General features: G+C 36.8%; 1 protein-coding gene across 2 annotated transcripts in view; it reads left to right on the top strand.

Moving 5' to 3' along the window:
• The window catches only part of JPH1 (junctophilin 1), a 90,376-nt gene that overhangs the window by 53,087 nt on the left and 20,116 nt on the right, over positions 1-17,173 (top strand). For both annotated transcript variants that reach the window (XM_013942868.2, XM_013942869.2), the window contains exon 3: positions 4,663-4,781. In XM_013942868.2, the coding sequence (XP_013798322.2) occupies positions 4,663-4,781 (119 nt within the window). The remainder of the gene's footprint in view (positions 1-4,662; positions 4,782-17,173) is intronic.

Raw genomic sequence — 17,173 nt, 5'->3', positions numbered from 1 at the left:
TTAATAAGTAACATTATTCAAGTTATTAGAGTAATTTGATGGTTAGGAACATAATTGTTTTTAGATATACTTGGCAAATAGAAGACTGAGATAATTATTTGTATTATTTTAAGAAGCACTAAGCAAGCTACTGAAAAGGTTTATGCTGGAATCTATGGGTTTAATAAAAACTGAAAAATGAAACAAAGTAAACATATGTTGCTTACATTTTCAAATGACTCTGAATGAGCAGGCATTATAAATATGTTGAAGTATATCATGGAAATACAAAATAATCTGGAGGATAATGGACAATTTTAAATGGGGTTTAAATATAGATGAATGTTACATAATGCATTGAAGATACATGGCATTATATATAAGCATTGTTGCTACAGAATGGCAAGTAATATTGTTTAAGCTCTTCAGCCCTCAGTACTCCTCCTTCAAGTCACTTTTCAGACATAAGCAGATGGAAATCTGATTGTAGGATTGCGGGAAGGGGAGACTGCTTGTGAGAAGCCCCTGACTGTGCCTATAATCTCGTGGGTGTAGCTAAGGTCATATAGACCCAGCTGAACACAAAAAAAATCAAGATCTCAATAGTGATATCAGTTGTCACACAGTCTGGAAAGCTTAGCCTTTTTTCAAAATCAGACCCTGATTTGAATCCAAATAAAATTTCTAATAGCAAAGTTATTCAGTTAACCATTGGTCTTCCAGCCCCCATTCACTCATGACCTACACTGGTAGATTTTAGGGTCTCCTCTTATAGTCACCTAGTATGAAGAACTTCTATGTGCTTGCAGTTCAAGCTATAGGTTCTTTCTGCAGTGGAAGTACAGTTTGATTCCTGCCACTGATATAACTTGATTTTATCCTTCTCATGATTGCGCTTAACACCATTGTGGCCTTGTTAGTTAAGTGAGAGATTGTACCACTACATGTGCTTGGGTTTTTTTGTTTTAAATACTTAAAGTTTATATTGATTTGAAAGCTTTTGAGCACATGTTTGAGATATCACATAGAATATTAACGGCAAGATAATACTTTCAGGTAGGTACACATATAAAAACAAATGGCAGTTTAAAAGTTAGTAATGAGTATTATGCATTACATTTTCTGAGAAAGGGTTTTTACAAACTAGTGTCTGTTAATTTAAACAGAAAATCTTTAAAAGATTTTTGCTGTTGGTTAGAGCCTGCAACCTTTTGCTCACTGTGATTTGCTGCCTCCTGTTCTTCATAGTTTCTCTTCTGCTGCTGAAACTTCTGATTAACCCTTCCTGGGGAATGTGTGGAACAGCATGCAAAACCTACAGAAATCTTTTTCTCGGTTGGGGGACAGGAGAGGAGAATTTTTTTTTTAGTTTTCTCTTTCAAAAATTCTCTTGAAGGTTTCTTGCTGCAGCAACAGATGTAGGGTTCTCTAGGAAAAAAAGCAATTCCCAAGTAGATGGTGACCATTCAGATGTGATAATTTTAACTCAATGTATATTAGGTCTAACGGTCATGATTACTTACTGATAATAAACAAAGTGCAAGACCTTACAGTGACAAATTACTCCAGGACAAAAGGTAAAGAAGATTTAGTGAACTTTACAAAACTGTGTAAATAGTAAATGGAGCAAATGGATTATATTTGAGGGAGCTATCCTGTTTTGACATCTCTCTTATGAAAGTTGTCATTCATATCTAAGATACTTCTCCAGAACAGTCTCGGATGATAACACTAATACAAAAATGTCATGCCAAGTAGGAGTGACTTGGAGTAATTTGGAAAACATATAGATAAATCAAGGATGGAAGTCAGAGTAAAAAAAATGAAAATTAAATAGCAACAGAGAAATGTATTGAGGATGACATAAAAGGAAGTTGGTATGGGATAACTGAAAAATAAGTGTGCAAGAAATGAAAAGATGTATGTATATATAGTGGCAAATTAAAGCACTAAAGTACACATTGCTGAACTTAGCTGATAAAACATCCAAATGCCAAGGTGGGCAAATAATGAATATCGTGTTCACAGATGGAGCTTACAGCTCTATTATATGCAGAAGCACTGGCTCTGCCCGTTTCTATTGTTCTTCTTAGGTTTGCCGAGTGGCATTGATGATGCTTACTGCAAGGCCATCAGGAAAATGTCTCGGCCCAGCCATGTGCACACGTTTCTGGGTGGCTGGTCGAAGGCCTGCTCGGAAACATCAGCACTGCTCCTGTGTCTTTGTCTCTTGTCCCTATTCAGTTGCTCCTGCTGTGTCGTCTCCATGATATTCCTACGCTGAGGCAGTGCACGTCACGAGACAAGACAGGCCTTGGTACCGTTCACATCCGAGCAGTCGCTCCTGTTTGGATCAGTTGGAATGCCAAACTACAAGTACAAAAGGGGCAGAATAGCAGGAAGGGCAATTAAATAAAAGAGAGTGTAAGATAAGACAGCCAAGTAAGGTGGTGTTTGTTTACCTTCGGTTCTATTGGCTTCTTCCTGCTGTGACTCCCTTCTGCCCCCTTTCATGTTAATAAGTTTCACTAGCTTATTGCTTATGGCATCATTTAATTCCTCCACTCCTTTGATCCTGTATGTTTAGACAGGATGTGTCATTTGCTTCCTGGATATAATAATACAAAAAATTCACAAGCATCAACAAAATATCTGTACTGCATTGGCTGTACATTTTCCTGACACTGGTCATTTAGTATATTGCTTGGCTTTTAAAATGTCTATTGCAGCTGTGACAGTAGTATTAGACTATTTTTATACGAGAGTAGCCTGGTTGTTCTATCATCACAAAAGGATGATCAATGTCTAGTTTATCTATGGGCAGACTACATTATTGCCTCATAAAACAATGTCCCAGGACTATGATCGCTTCATTAAGTTCATGCTACATTGACATAATTATGCAGGAGTTAATAATAGCTCATCTAATTGAAAATAATGATTATAGAGAAAGAACACTTTTGATTATTGGTACTAAGCAAGCACATATTGTACAACCATTCATGCACATTACATTACACAGAACATATATGTGATAATAAAGTATATTTGTTTTGTTTCACAGTTTCTTTCCCCCATCTTGAGTGCAAGTGGAAGGTGTTACTGCTTATTTGTTCATCATAATCTTCTTTCTCAGAAACCAAGAGGGACTGATGAGAAGGCAACATGAGCTGATAATTATCCAGTAAATTATGACAAGCTGAGTTTTGAAATAACATTTAACATTTATCCCCAGACACATTCTGGGGAGGGTGTAACTTAAATAAATCTTCTCCAGGCATCATAGATGAAACAGTCTATGTGTTTCTTTTTATATCTGTGTTTGTACTGGTACCCTATGGGATTAAAAATCTTTTTAGAAGTACAAAGTGTGCCATACAGTTAATCTCTTGGTGCTCAGTCTGATTAATGCTAACATTTAATTCCATCTTGTTCTAAAACATGTTGATCTCTTTTTTATTCCATGAAAATAAGACTGTATTTTTATATAGTGATCACTAAAAATTTTTAGTTTTTATTTATTTGATTCCTTGTTGATTAGTATTGCTAGGCATGTGCAATTAAAGTCCTCCTAATTTATTCTTACTGAAGTGCCAGCTTTCTACTAGAATACTATGAGAAAATTCCTGAGGTCATGAAATTTAATATATGTATTTTAGAAATTCTCTGAGTATCTCTGGAGGCTCCAAAAAGTTCTCTGCCATTTTGCCGTGTCTAGCTTCCCCTCAGTTCTCATGAACCATTTTATAGCTCTAGGCTATGTGCTAGTGCAGTACAGCCACACAGAGATCATTGCCATCAGGAATTTTTAAACAGATGACTATTTTAAAAAAATGAAGTGAGGAGGGAAGATGGGACAAACAGTGATGCAATCATGCAGTAACGGCTATTTGCACAATCTATTCTTGAGTCTCTAAACAATAGCAAAAGTGAGAAAGCAGAAGCAGAAGGCAGATTACTTTATGAAAGTATTTCAGACTGTTGTCTTGACTTAAGAAAAGTTGCCTTTTCAGATTGTTTTGGTTTGGAAATTCGGTGAGTTACAGGAATTGAAAGGTGGTGAGTCCCCATTTGTACCAATGCCTATGGAAGCATCAGGCACATGTTTTCCATCCCATTACTTTCCAAAACAGTCTGATTGTAGAAGATATGTTTCTCTTACTTTTGGACCAATATACCTAAATTTGGCCCTTCAAAAATTTTGTATAGTACCCAGCATTGAGCATTAACTTTGGAATGTTGTAAAGGTGATAGCATTCCACAGTCCCTTTGGACACCGTGTGTCCTGGTCTCACCGACCACTGCTTAGGAGTTGCTGTAGTGGCCCAGTCTGTAGACTTTGAATTCCGATGCTGTGTATGCAAATTTGACTGAATGGTCATAATCTCAGGTTTCAAATATATCATTTTTTTCTATTTAGAAGTTTTATGCAAAGCTGGGGTGTAAATTGTGTAACTTAAAGTAAATATAATACAAGGATGAACAGGACTGAAGAACCAAGAACAATAATGCATAGATTCTGAAATACTTTGGCTGATTTGCAGTTATTCGCAGCAATTGGGCATAATGGTGCACTATACAGTCTACTGTATTGTAGCTAAGGACAGCAGTATTTGCTCTTGTATTATTAACGCAATTCATAAAAGACTCCTCTCCATATAAACTGTTTTCTGCTCTGTACAGAACTGCACATGCAAGAGCTAAAGCTGATGCTGCAGATCAGGCTGCTCAGTCTGCTCGCCAGGAATGTGATATTGCAAGAACAGTTGCCAGAGAACTTTCACCAAACTTCTACCAGCCAGGTAAATTTAGATTGCTTTTTTGTAGCTATTCCTCTTTCTTCTTGGATTGAAAAGGTTCCTTGTTAAATTAAGAAGTTTGTTCCATTTGGAATGTTGTCAATTATACAGAATCAATAGTCATTTGAAGAGTATTTGTTGCTCAAGATTTTGTTTTCATTTTATAATCATTTGGTGACAGTATTGCTTTCCGTAAAACATTTAAGTGTTGAAGAGTCTGTATCAAACATATAGCTATGCCTCAAATCAATAGCTTCTTCAGAATTATGTCAAAGTAAGACTTTGAACATAAGAAATATGTTTTTAAGAACATAAATCAACAAAAATGCTGGTTATTTCTATGGCATGTTTATTAGGGGAAAGATCCTTAACTTTTTACTGTCCCAGGGAAATCTCAACAGTCTAGGTTAAGAAGTGCCTGAGTGCTGGATAATGCTGTGCCCTTACACATACACAACCAGGGAGGGAATCCTCCTCTGTTATAGTTAGCTGTGAAGCTCTGTGGAACATTTGTCCCATACTCACAGAATTACCTCTGCATCACCTCTTTCAACACTGCAATCCATTTTCACCAGTCATATGGTTTGGAAAGTGTTTATAAAAAGAAGCAGTGTAATTTTTACTTTGTTTCTCTGGTGTCTTTCCATAAGGTTACTATTTTTGTGTACTACTTTGTAGCTTAAAATTGAATAGGTAAAATGGAACTTCATTTATCTAATCTTAATGTATTTTCATAAGCCTGTCCTTTCTTTCACCTGTCAGATGAGTTGAGTGATAGCTTGTTATACCTTTCAAGGACTTGTCTGCACTTGTATGCTAAATAAATAAATTATAGCTCAAACATTCTTAACTTACTTTTCATTATTTCCAACTATTCTGTTGTAGAGAGCAATCAGTGTATTTTTGGTTTGGGGAGACTGGAGCTTTTTCTTTTTTCTTCATTTTTTTTTTAGTACATAAGCCAAGGTCTGGTCACCTCATGTATGTTAGGCTCTCCATTCCCCTTACCAGTCTTGCAACTTTTCTTTGCACTCATCCTGGTTCTTGAACACAGGTGACCAGTACTATATGTCATACTCCAGGGAAGTCTTTCCAGTAGTAAGAATTGATTAGCTTTTAAATGATATCACTGTGTACCTTTCACTGTTGGAAATGCATCACTTTCAATATGTCCTCATCTGTGGACTCATCATATTTGTGGCCCACAGTCTTTTTCTTTTTTCATTATTTCCTTCTTTCATCAACTGATGAACTCCCAATTTGTAGCAGGAATTCATCATAAGGAATTAATCATAAGTTAAGAATTAGTAAGTTAAGAAGCCATGTTAAGTCCAACTAAATAATAACTGATAACTGTGACCCTGTCAAAGAAAAACTTGATAATAGAAATGGTAGGGAATTAAAGCACTTGGAATGAAAGAATTTCAAAGCTGCCAAACCTTTGAAATGAAGAAATGTCTAGAGTACCTAAGAGAAAACATGAACATGTATTAGTGTGAAATCTGACACCAAGAAATCCCCCAGATAAAGAATCTGTCAGTTATCTTTTTTACTTCCTAGTATTAAATACAAAGTAGTGTTGCGGACAAATTGGCTGAGATTTGGGGAGATGTGGGATTCTCATTTTCCTCCCATTTAAAACTTTTATTCCAATTGCAGAAGGGAAAAGGTGTATCCCTTCCACAAATCCAGGTCTATATGTGTATATTGATGTAAAAAAACTTAAAATCTGCTGACTCCATTCTTTATATGAAAATGTCTACCAGTTAGTGAGCCAGCTATCAGAAGAGCAGATAAGTATCTCTTTTGGAATCTAAATTTAAAATTTCCTCATTATTTTAAGGTGGCCAAATACAGGATATTTGCACATATGTGAAAAGATTGATACTGTCTTTGCTTAAATAACTTTAAGACACCAGGATGTTGACTACATTTTAATTGTCCCAAATAAGCAGCAGCAAAACACGAGATTTACATATCATTGTGAAGTTTTCAAATGTTAGCATGTCTGAGATAGCTTTCATGCTCAGTGTTCACGTTATCTTTTTCAAATATCTTATTCCCTACTGGACCCAATTAACCCTGATACTCACATGTTAATATTTCCCACATGTCATACCATGAGTGATTGGACAACGTTAGCATTGGCTTTTGTCATTTATGGTAAAAAAAAGATAATTTTTTTTTTAATATTTATGTTCCTTCATACAAACAGCAGGAAAAATCTGCTCTTCAAATACCATTTTTCATATGTTTGAATGAAAAGCTAACCGTTTTTGCCTAACGATAGCGACTTCTCAGTTTTCTTCTGTTGCTGAGCCTTTTATTTTTGCAGTACCTGTACAGGTTTCTGTTAGTGCTACTGAGAGGTAATGACACACATGATATCTCAGTCTCTATAACTGTAGTTAAGAAAAAGCTTTCCATTGTGCTAAATTGTCTTGAAAATAAGTTATTATGGGAAAGTGTAATTTTCCTCTCTTTGCTTGATTTGCTTAGTAAGTAAGTATGCTGTCAGCAAGGAATAAATGCATGTAACATATCAAGTCTCTTTAACAACAGAGAGAAAAAAAGAATCTGAACCATATGAAATACAGATACCCTTCTGTAAACAGTAGTTAAACAACTCTTTCTTAATGGGTGATAGCTACACTGCCTGAAGTGTCAGTCCATTTAAATATTTGATAATCTTTTGATAAAGCTCTTAAATTCCACATTCTTAGAACTCTTCCTTCCAATGACATATATCCTAGCATTATACAATTTATAATGACAGTGAATATTCATAACTCACTGTTCCATGACAGTTCTCACTTCCCAATTACTTTCTCTCACATTTAATTTTTTTGCTCATTAAGACATTCATCAGGAGCTGCCAAAGTTTCTGGCTTTATAATATAGTTTGAAAGGAGATTGAAAGGAGAACAAAACTGTAGGAAGCAAAATAGCATTCGCCAGGCAAGAATAATAACGTCAGTCTGAATCATGAATATTGAGATACCATAGGAGTCTTGAGATTTGGCTTTCCCAGTAATTAATTACCTTAATATTTGCATATAAGGAAGAAAGCATGATTGAGAAGTTCAGTGCCATGGTATAAGTGTTTAGAAGGTTACAGGAGCCCTTTTCTCTAAGTTTGTTCATGCTAGACTAGGGCAAGACCTGGCTTCTACTTTTGCTGTACTGAAGAGATTTGACTAGTGATTAACAGCCATGAGGATGGCATTTCTTTGCAGAGCTCTAACCACAAGAATGTACCCTGGCTATACCTTTTGTAGGTATAACAAATTTGGCAGTCTTTGTATAGGCCAGACTTTACAGAGGCCTTTTTATCATCAGATAAAATGAATTCTGAGAAATCCCAGCTCTGACCCATTGTTTCCTCCAGGCATCACTAAACTTGTAGAGGTCAAAAGAGAGCATACTAGGACAGGAAACAAATGAAACCAGTCATTTTCTCATTGAGGGAAGTCATCCAGGGACAGCTTGAGATTTTCTTTGCTTAGAAAAAAACAATAGCAGCTGCTTTGTAAAGCCTCGAGAAAGGTAAATGACTAACAGAAGTACTGTATCAAAGGTGTAACTCTAAAGAAAGGCTTTTGACATCCAATAAAAAGGGGAAAGATTTCTCTAGTCTCCTGTAAGATTAATGGAGGCTTTGACTTACTCATTCTGAATCCTACAAGCTGTCTGTCTCTAGGATATAGTTTTATGTTTACCCACTACCATGAGGAAAGCCTAAAATATGAACTTGCACAGGCTGGACGGCTATGCCATAATTATCTGTGTGCATATATATATGTATTGCAGCAAATGTATAATGCTCTTTCAGTTTGAATGAACAAAATTTGATAAAATTAGAGGGGGCTACAGTACCTTGTTGCAGGGTAAAAGCAGTCTGGGCACTTCACCATGAAGCAGCTGAGATCTAGAAATTCAAATCTGAATTGCTTAACAGCAGATTATTTGTTAGGCCAGCCAGCAGCCTGAAGAACATACATGGCTTACCAGAACAATTCATTCAGCCTTTGACCTGCTGAACAAGGCATGAGAGAAATCAAGAAATAGGTTGCAGGCCAACTGAAAGGCTTAAGCAGCCAGTTCCCTTCCCTTCCAACTCTTGTGTGACAGGGAGGGCTGAGACTCCCAGAAAAGACAACAGCAGGAGTGGGCTGCTGCTCACAGAACAGTTCACCTGAATAATAACTTCTTTGCCCTTGACCTGCAGCTGGGAGAGAAGGCAGCTGCATGGACTTGTTTTGGTCACTGTAGCCTACTCCCACTGCCTGTTTTTATGGGGCAGAAGGGCACATGGAAGTACTGGATTTCCCATGCATGTTCAAGTGCAGTGAGTCCGCTCTCATGGTAAGAAGGGGACCATAATGTATGGATCTCCATTGCAAAAAGGGTCACTTATGCTGGACAATGACCTGTTAACATTGAATATCACTGCCTTAAGAAATGTCTATTAGCATTTGGAATAAATGGTTTGAGACATAGAGTAAAGGAGTCCTGGGATACTCCTTCTGCATTAATAAATCAGAGTCTAGGGGATGGGATTCTTTTGGGATCGTGAGTCATCTAAGCGTTATTACACTTCACTCGGGAAAGGTCTTGAGGCAATAACCAGTCTGAGCATCAGCAAGGGAAGTGATCCCTTCATATTGAGAGAGTTCTGCAGACACAATACCTCTTACCACTGCCATTTTGGTAGGTCTCTACCTCTTCTGGCATTCCTTGCTTGAAAAGCTCTAATTCAGCCCCATGTGTATAAAGTGTCTGGGAAAAGGAGATTAAAGATGAATACGTCTTCCAATTTTCTCAAATAACCGGTCTGAGACAGCACAGTTCACTATTAAATAATGCACTGTTCCTTTATCAACAACTGAGATGATTAAAATTGAAAGAATTTTAAAAACAGTACTTATTACTCGTCTATTTAAATTTTCTGTTCTGCCTTGTATCATTTTATCTTAATTATTTTCCTTCTTTATATTCACACAACATTGAGAAATGCAGACTAAGGAAAAAGATTTAACCAAAAATATTTTCCCTACATTTAATTTAATGGAGGAACTTGAGCAACGTTGCAACGAACTTCTCTGTACTAAAGTAAATAATAATTTTGCCTGCAACATCATTCAGTTCAGAATTTTGCTATTTACTTCAGAATAATACCAGGAGCCACAAAACAGTTGTCACAGATCCCTATTTTGCTTGGTACAGTTACATTTCTGTTTTAGAAAACATTAGTACTATCCTAAGCGACACAAAAAAACAATCAAAACTTTGTGTGTGATGACTATGCCTGGGCTGTCAGTGCTGCTTGGCAAGAACCAGTACTAGAAGTAACGCACAGAAGGGAAACTATGTTATATCCACCAGGGTCTAACTTTTGCTGATTATGTCACTGCTATTCATTACACTTCTTACATTTTTCCTTACAATATGAGTATTTATGTTGTTGTTGATCCTGAAGTACTCAGATTGTTTGGCATAAAGGACAGCCAGGAAATACATATTTGGTATCCTACTGGAATGGGACAGAAGCTCCTCAGTTCTTTCATCAATAAGTAATCTAGTTATGGGCACCAAAGATGTCAAGTTATGATCCAAGCAGCCAAACAGTATCCTTTACAAACATACAGAGTTGAATAGAGATGTGCCAATAAATTAAATTCATGTAACATTTAATAACTGATTTTCCCTATCAATTAATGCTCTCTAAAGAGATGAATAAAATCTGTTTAGCTGAAATAGATGTGCAGAGAACAAAGATATTTACTTAAAAGAATAACAATTTGTAAAGTTTTTTTCCAGCATTTTTTCCTATAATGTTCAGATTCTGTTACAGCATCAGTATTAACCTAGTTAACCTAACCATCACTAGTTGCAGAAATAACTAAGCCATTTTAAGCTTATGATAAGGAAATCTCTAATGGTCTCTCATGCCATAAAGAGCAACTGTGTTTTACATTCTCTTTTGACCAGTGGATTATGTCTGTAACCTCAGAAAAAAATACATTCTCCCCATCTTCCTCCTCTCCACCATCCCCACTTCCTCTAGTCCACAAAATGCAAACTCCATATGGACAGGAAAAAGAGATTTCTGCCTGATATTAATTAACTGGAATGTACTGGCTAAATGCATGTGGACCAGGCCAGATATTTTTATTCAAAGAGCCAATTATACAGAGGATTTTGCCTGATGACAGTTATGAGATTGCACCCAGGCCATTAGTTTGTGCCTTAAAGCATATGGAAGCTCACTAGTTATTCTTAGTCATACAAGAGCCTGTTCTTTTTCTGAAATTATTCAGCATACGGCTTCCTCATCCTCACACAACTGTTGTCTGGATTCTTTCTGTGGCATCTTTTATCCACATTTTATCACTTCCATCCTCTTTCTAAACAAGTTTAAGGAAGTCAGAACCTATAAAAGTATCCTAAGGTACTTGTGTTGTATCTTATAATCAAAGAAAGAAGGTGGTTTAAAAGAAAAGGTATCAATTTCAAGCTTTATTCTCTTTCTCCCCTTTCTTCTTATAATTCTTGTCATACTAGTCTTCACAACCTGACTCCCAAATTTATCACCAGTCTCACCAATCTCTGGATACAGGTGTCACCACCCATCTCGTCCCATGGTCACACATACTGGCTCAACCCACTCCCCAGAGTTACTGAGTGCCTCTGGGACCAGAGAGCCTGCCTGGGAGCAAAGGGAAGGACAGGCTGCAAAGGAGTGTCCCTCATTCTTTCAGACTGCTTTCTCAGTCTCTCCAAGATGCTTTGGAGTCACATAATCAGGAAGACACCTTTGCTTGGAAAAAAAATAAGTGTAATTAGTTTTGAACAAATTAGCATTTAAAACTGATAATGGGGAACCAGTTTCTTGTAGACAAATCAAGCTGTTAGAATCACTGTAACGTGCACAGGTTTGCATTAAGTACTGAGCTAGTTAATTTATATCTAGATTGAACTTCTGGTTGCCTAGTTAAGGCCACAGAATTTGTCTACCAAGCTGGCTAAATAGTCTGTCAAATAATCTGTGCTAACGTGGCTGTGTTGCTATTCTGAGATAGCTTTTCGAAGGCTACCCATCCAAGCTGCCATCATGCGTGCGGTAATTACAATTAGGAGCTGAGAGAAAGAGCTCAGTGCTACTTTATAGTTTTAATTGCTTCCTTTTTCCTGTTCAATATTATTCCTTTGCTCCCAAAAAGAACCATTAATTCCAGAAGTACACAGAACCAAACCATTGTGGCCTGCTCCAGTACATTTCTGTTTTGGTCTGTTGCAGTGTCCATCAGCCAAGGACAGGATGAATTAAGGTCTATCACATGGGAGTATACATGTCAACACACATGCATGTCAACATCAATATTACAAATCCTATTTACAATTTTATTGTAAATATTTGCTCCATGTTGAAATTCAGCTATTGTCATCTGTACTGTGAAAACTTTTCTTAAACTGCTCTTTCTCTCTGAAGTATGGTGATTTGCTTTTAAAGGATTCTGTTATACTAGTTGAAAAAGTTCATGTTGTTATTTTTAACACATGATATAGCTTACACTAGCATATCTCCACAGCTGTACTGGTTAGTGTCTCATACTATTTGACCACAAGCAGTTAATGCTTGCTCCTGGTCTGTGTGCTTCTTTGTTGTTGTTTTTATAGACAAGGGGGAACCAGAGATGCAGTTCAGAGTAAAGGGGAGAGCACTGGAGGAAATCTTTGCGACTGCATTCTACATTTGTCAGGGCCAAAGAAATGGATGTCTAGTATGCACAGCATTTTTTTCAGAAAAAGTCTGCGAGACTTAAGCCTAACCTAGAAGTGACAATGTAGCGAGAGATCTGAAAAAAAATAGTATTCAAATTATAGACCTGAATATTGTAAAGTAGTAAAGTATTGTTCACAATGATGTAGAAGGTCATGGTGAGAATTTGGAGGGGATGGAGATTTCTACATACTGGTCTTGTAACAGGTAGTCACCCAATTTTAATCTGAACAGGAGTCAAATCTGGAACTGAAACATAGCATGGAATTGGTAGATGAATTTTTTTTGTGCAGTGAGATTAAACAGGGTTGAGATTGTATGAAGAAAAGGAAGAGGGATCAAGAGCAGAGTAATCTGAGATTCTCTTCCTTGAAAGTATAGTTAAAAAGTAAAAGGAACTTAAGGAAAAATGATAGGATGAATCATGAAAGTTAACAGAGGAAAAGTGTTCCTGAAGACAAGTATGGCCAACTGGCACTGAAATATGACTAAGAAGTCAGCAGAGGCTCCACAAAAGATTATCAGATGAGGAGAGAAAGGTATTTGTCAGGAACAGATGCCAGACTTTGAAGAGTTCTATCTCTCTAGATTCTTGAAGAATCTATCTCTCTATGAGATAGATTTGGAGAAGAGCAATACTAAATGGATATTGCAAACGTAAGAGTTCAGAGATTAAAACTTAGAGGCGAAGGGGAGAAATGACACAGTACAAGGTCAGAATGGTAAATGGTATAATGGTTGGGGTTTCTCTTAAAATACAAAAGATCAAGAATATGTTGGGAAAGAAACCGGAACAGGATGGAAGACTAAGCAGGTAACATGTCCTAGTTTTACCTAAATTAAACAGATTGTCATGTTTGTATAGTTCTGGCATTTCTAGTGCAGCAGTCAGTTCTGTTAGCTCACTTCAGACTCTTAATCTTCTTAAATGATTCCATTGCTAGCTATAAGGAATCAGTTTTCCTAGAAGTGTGATGCAGCTTAATGAATACTGAAAAATATTGAGTAAACCCTCTCCCCTCCAAGTAAACTCATTAGACCACGTATTTTAAAAAACAATACATTTGGGGGGGGGGGTTGACTCCTATTTTTTGTATCTTTAAACTTCACATTTTGAAGTGTTTTTTCTACAAGCTGAAGTGGAAGAAGGATACTTTATAAAAATGAAATGTTAAGATTATCATATAATGGCATGTTGAATCACAGTAGCAAGTAATTCGCCCTTGAAAATAAGTAGGGTTTAAGTAAAGCCAGTAATGCATACATAAATCTGTGACCGGAATCAGCAGGGTCCAAAACTCCGTCTAGTTATTTCCATATTACAAATTTTGCAGATATATATCATGCAGATATAAATCACGCAAAGGTAAAATCAGTTGTTTGGTGACACACATACATTGTGCGTCTTCTCAGTTTTGAATTTTATTGGCATTCCACAGGCAGAAGAAATGCTGAGGTCTGGAATGCAAGACCTGAGTGCATATCCTAGACTGAGCTTTTTCACTAGTGGAAAGGTGTTCAGAGAGAAACAGTGCGGGCTCTGTTTCTTTTTCTGATAAGGATTTTAAAAGAGTCAAAAGTTATAAGAGCTCTGGCAAAAAATGTCACTTGGTTATTAAATTCACTAAAGAACAATACTACTGAGGATGCATTTAGCAAGAAAAGCACCTGGCAGCTGTGAATGATGATATTTTTCTCCTTCTAAAATCTCTAAATCATGTAACTTTGTGATTATCTATCTAAACCTGCATATGTGGACTGATAGACTAGGAGCTTGAGGGTTGGTTTGTGTAAGAAATTTTATGTAAAAATGTTTTCAGTATATGATATGAAGTCCTGTAAAGACAGTCAAATGCAAGGAAGGAAAACTTGCTCCTTCCTTCATGCTTGTATGTGGCCCAAAAGGCAATGTGCTTATGGGTGCTTATGTTAAAAGTTTTGACGTGGGATAGAAAGGGAAATCCATGACTGTTTTCAAGAGGAATGAATGTATTAAAAAGCAATAAATATCAGAAGCCATAAATATTTTGTTTTTCACATAAAGCATGATAGCCAAACCAATTTCAGTTTTGATCCTGAACTTAATGAAATGTCATGTATTCTCCTGTTATGCTAAAAGGAAAGACATGACAGTTTTTAATTCATAATGTTTTTTAAAAAGAGAATCAAATGTGTTTAGATAGTTTTCCTGTCTGTACCAATATTCTTATCTGAGGTTGTTGATGAGAAAAAAAATAATAAGTGGTGAGTGAAAAATAGCAAGGAAAGAGAAGCCTAATAAAATGACATGGAAATTGGCAGTCATCTCATCAGAGTCTTCACTAATGAATAACCAAATATTATTGATGATATGTTGAATATTTGTTATAATATGGTAAGCAGCATATTATTTACACCAGTGGGTAATAGTGAAATGGTTTGTTGCAAACAGAAGTTGGAACAGAGAAAAAATAAAGTTCCCAGTAAAGTCACCACATATAGTTCCACACAGAAAGCCAGCGCTATCATTTACACCAGTAATTGCTCACCAAATGCAAGGTAGTTCACAAGAGTAAAAGGGAATCATTGGACTTAGTTTTTAAATGGAAGGCTGTGCCTTGCTCCTCAGGAGTGCTACGAGAAGGCCTTAGGGCTTACAGAACTCAGCCAGCTGGAGACAAGATGTGAACGGGCTCCTGTTGAGGTCAGTTGCCAAAATCCCATGGGGCAGGATCATAACCAGGCACTTGAAATGTGATATGGCAGCAGAAGTAGCTAATACTATTTCAGGCTGTGTACGCAGAAGCAGCACGTTATGGACAAGGAAGGTAATGGTCCCTTGTCTGCATGACCTCAGGACACTGAACCTGAAATACTATGTATAACTTGGGGCATCTTCTAATGAGAAAGATGTGGACGTGCTGGGAGAAACGTTAAGAAATGTGATTATACTATATACAGGTGGCTAATACTCCATATTAACAGACTCTTCAGGAGTATATATAATTCATCTGCTCAGAAAATATGCAGTTGTAATGAATGTAAAATTACAGCCTTTTGCTTCTGCCCATCCTCTGTATGATTGACACATAGGAGCTTAAAGGATAGCACTGCTGCAGTTAGCATTTGCTAAATTTTCCAGTGGATTTTTTTTCCAGTTCCTCGGGGAAGGGTTCACATGAACAAAGGTTCATGTAGCCTTCTTAAGAACAGCAATAAAATGTACACTGACCCTAGGCTTGAGAGTCTCCCTCATGCCCCAGTGCAGACTAACTGAAGTAAAGTAAGCTCTTTTTTTCCTATAAAGGCTTCCAACATTTTGTGGAACCTGAAGACTTCTCTGAGTTATCTCATATTAAGCAGCCTGCAGGCTCAGAAGCATTCAAGTAGATTACAGTACATGCATGTTACTTAGCTGGGAGTATTCACATTAAGTACAATGTGTGTGTTTTACTTAGCCTGGAAAAATGAAGTCTATCCTAAATACAACAGCCATATGCCAACACCATATAATCTTGTCAAAGTAGTATTCATCAGTAGAGAGTTAAGGTAAGTAAAGAAAGCAGTGCAATAATTAAGATTTCTGGTCATAAGCGTTTTCTTTGTCTATAAGCTGATGGCCCAGTGAAGTGCTATGAAGAGCCGTGTCACACTCAGTGTTGTCTCTCAGATGGGATAAATCTGTTTGATTTTTCTAATGGTAATGAATCCAAAATTATAAGGGCCTACACATCTTAATTTACTGTGCAAATACAATTATGAATACTTCAATCACCTACTAAAACAGTCACAGAAATGCAGCAAAGATTGAGTTTGCAGTCAGAATAAATTTCCTGTTCTGCAGAGCTTTTGCGATTCGCTAGTCTATTCTTTCCTCCCTTCAGATCTTTCAGTGTGTATACATCTGCTCCATAAAGATGCATTTAGAAACTTTTGAGGAAGAAAGTTTTATTTTTAGGGATTCTTTGAACCCGTAATTATTTTTAATTATTTATGCAAAATGGTTGAAAATACAAAATACAAAATAAATGCTGTTTATGTATTATATTACTGTTTTTATATTATATAATGATAGGAAGACTCAACCTCAGATTTGCAGGAACTAATAGGAAGGGAGAAAAGAGGCAAGCTAGGTTTCATGTAGATGCGAATTGCATTAAGGTTTTTGGTTTTTCATCCTCCTGTTAGAACTGCAAGTTTGTGATTTTGCATTTTGTGGAAGTCCATTTCTATTTTTGTTACCATTCCTGTTTCCAGCAAGTCCTTGTACTTGAGTAGAGTTTTTACTATTTTCAAGAAGTTCTTACAGTTTTGTGAGTTAACATGTCATATACTTTTCAACAAATGTCTTTTTAATTTTAGAATCAGGTTCTTGGTGTGAAATGCAGAGACTAGCCATAAAGTAGTCTGTTCATAGGCCACACCAACAGCTCTCTCGCACAGTGTAAACATCAGAGCAGAATGACCAGAGAGGCTTAAGAACTGGCTTTGGGTTTGGTCCAGCATGTGTGTGTGTGTGTGTGTGTGTGTGTGTGTGGCCAGTAAGTAAATAACTAAGCACTCTAGCTCTTTGACTAGTCCGTGTCAGCAGGTGTTTGATGTGGGTTTGCAGAAAGCCCCATCATTTACACTG

Source organism: Apteryx mantelli, chromosome 2 (genome assembly GCF_036417845.1).
Source record: "Apteryx mantelli isolate bAptMan1 chromosome 2, bAptMan1.hap1, whole genome shotgun sequence".
Lineage (NCBI taxonomy): Eukaryota > Metazoa > Chordata > Aves > Apterygiformes > Apterygidae > Apteryx > Apteryx mantelli.
Note: the sequence above shows the minus strand (reverse complement) of the source record. Positions and strands in the feature narration are given on the sequence as shown.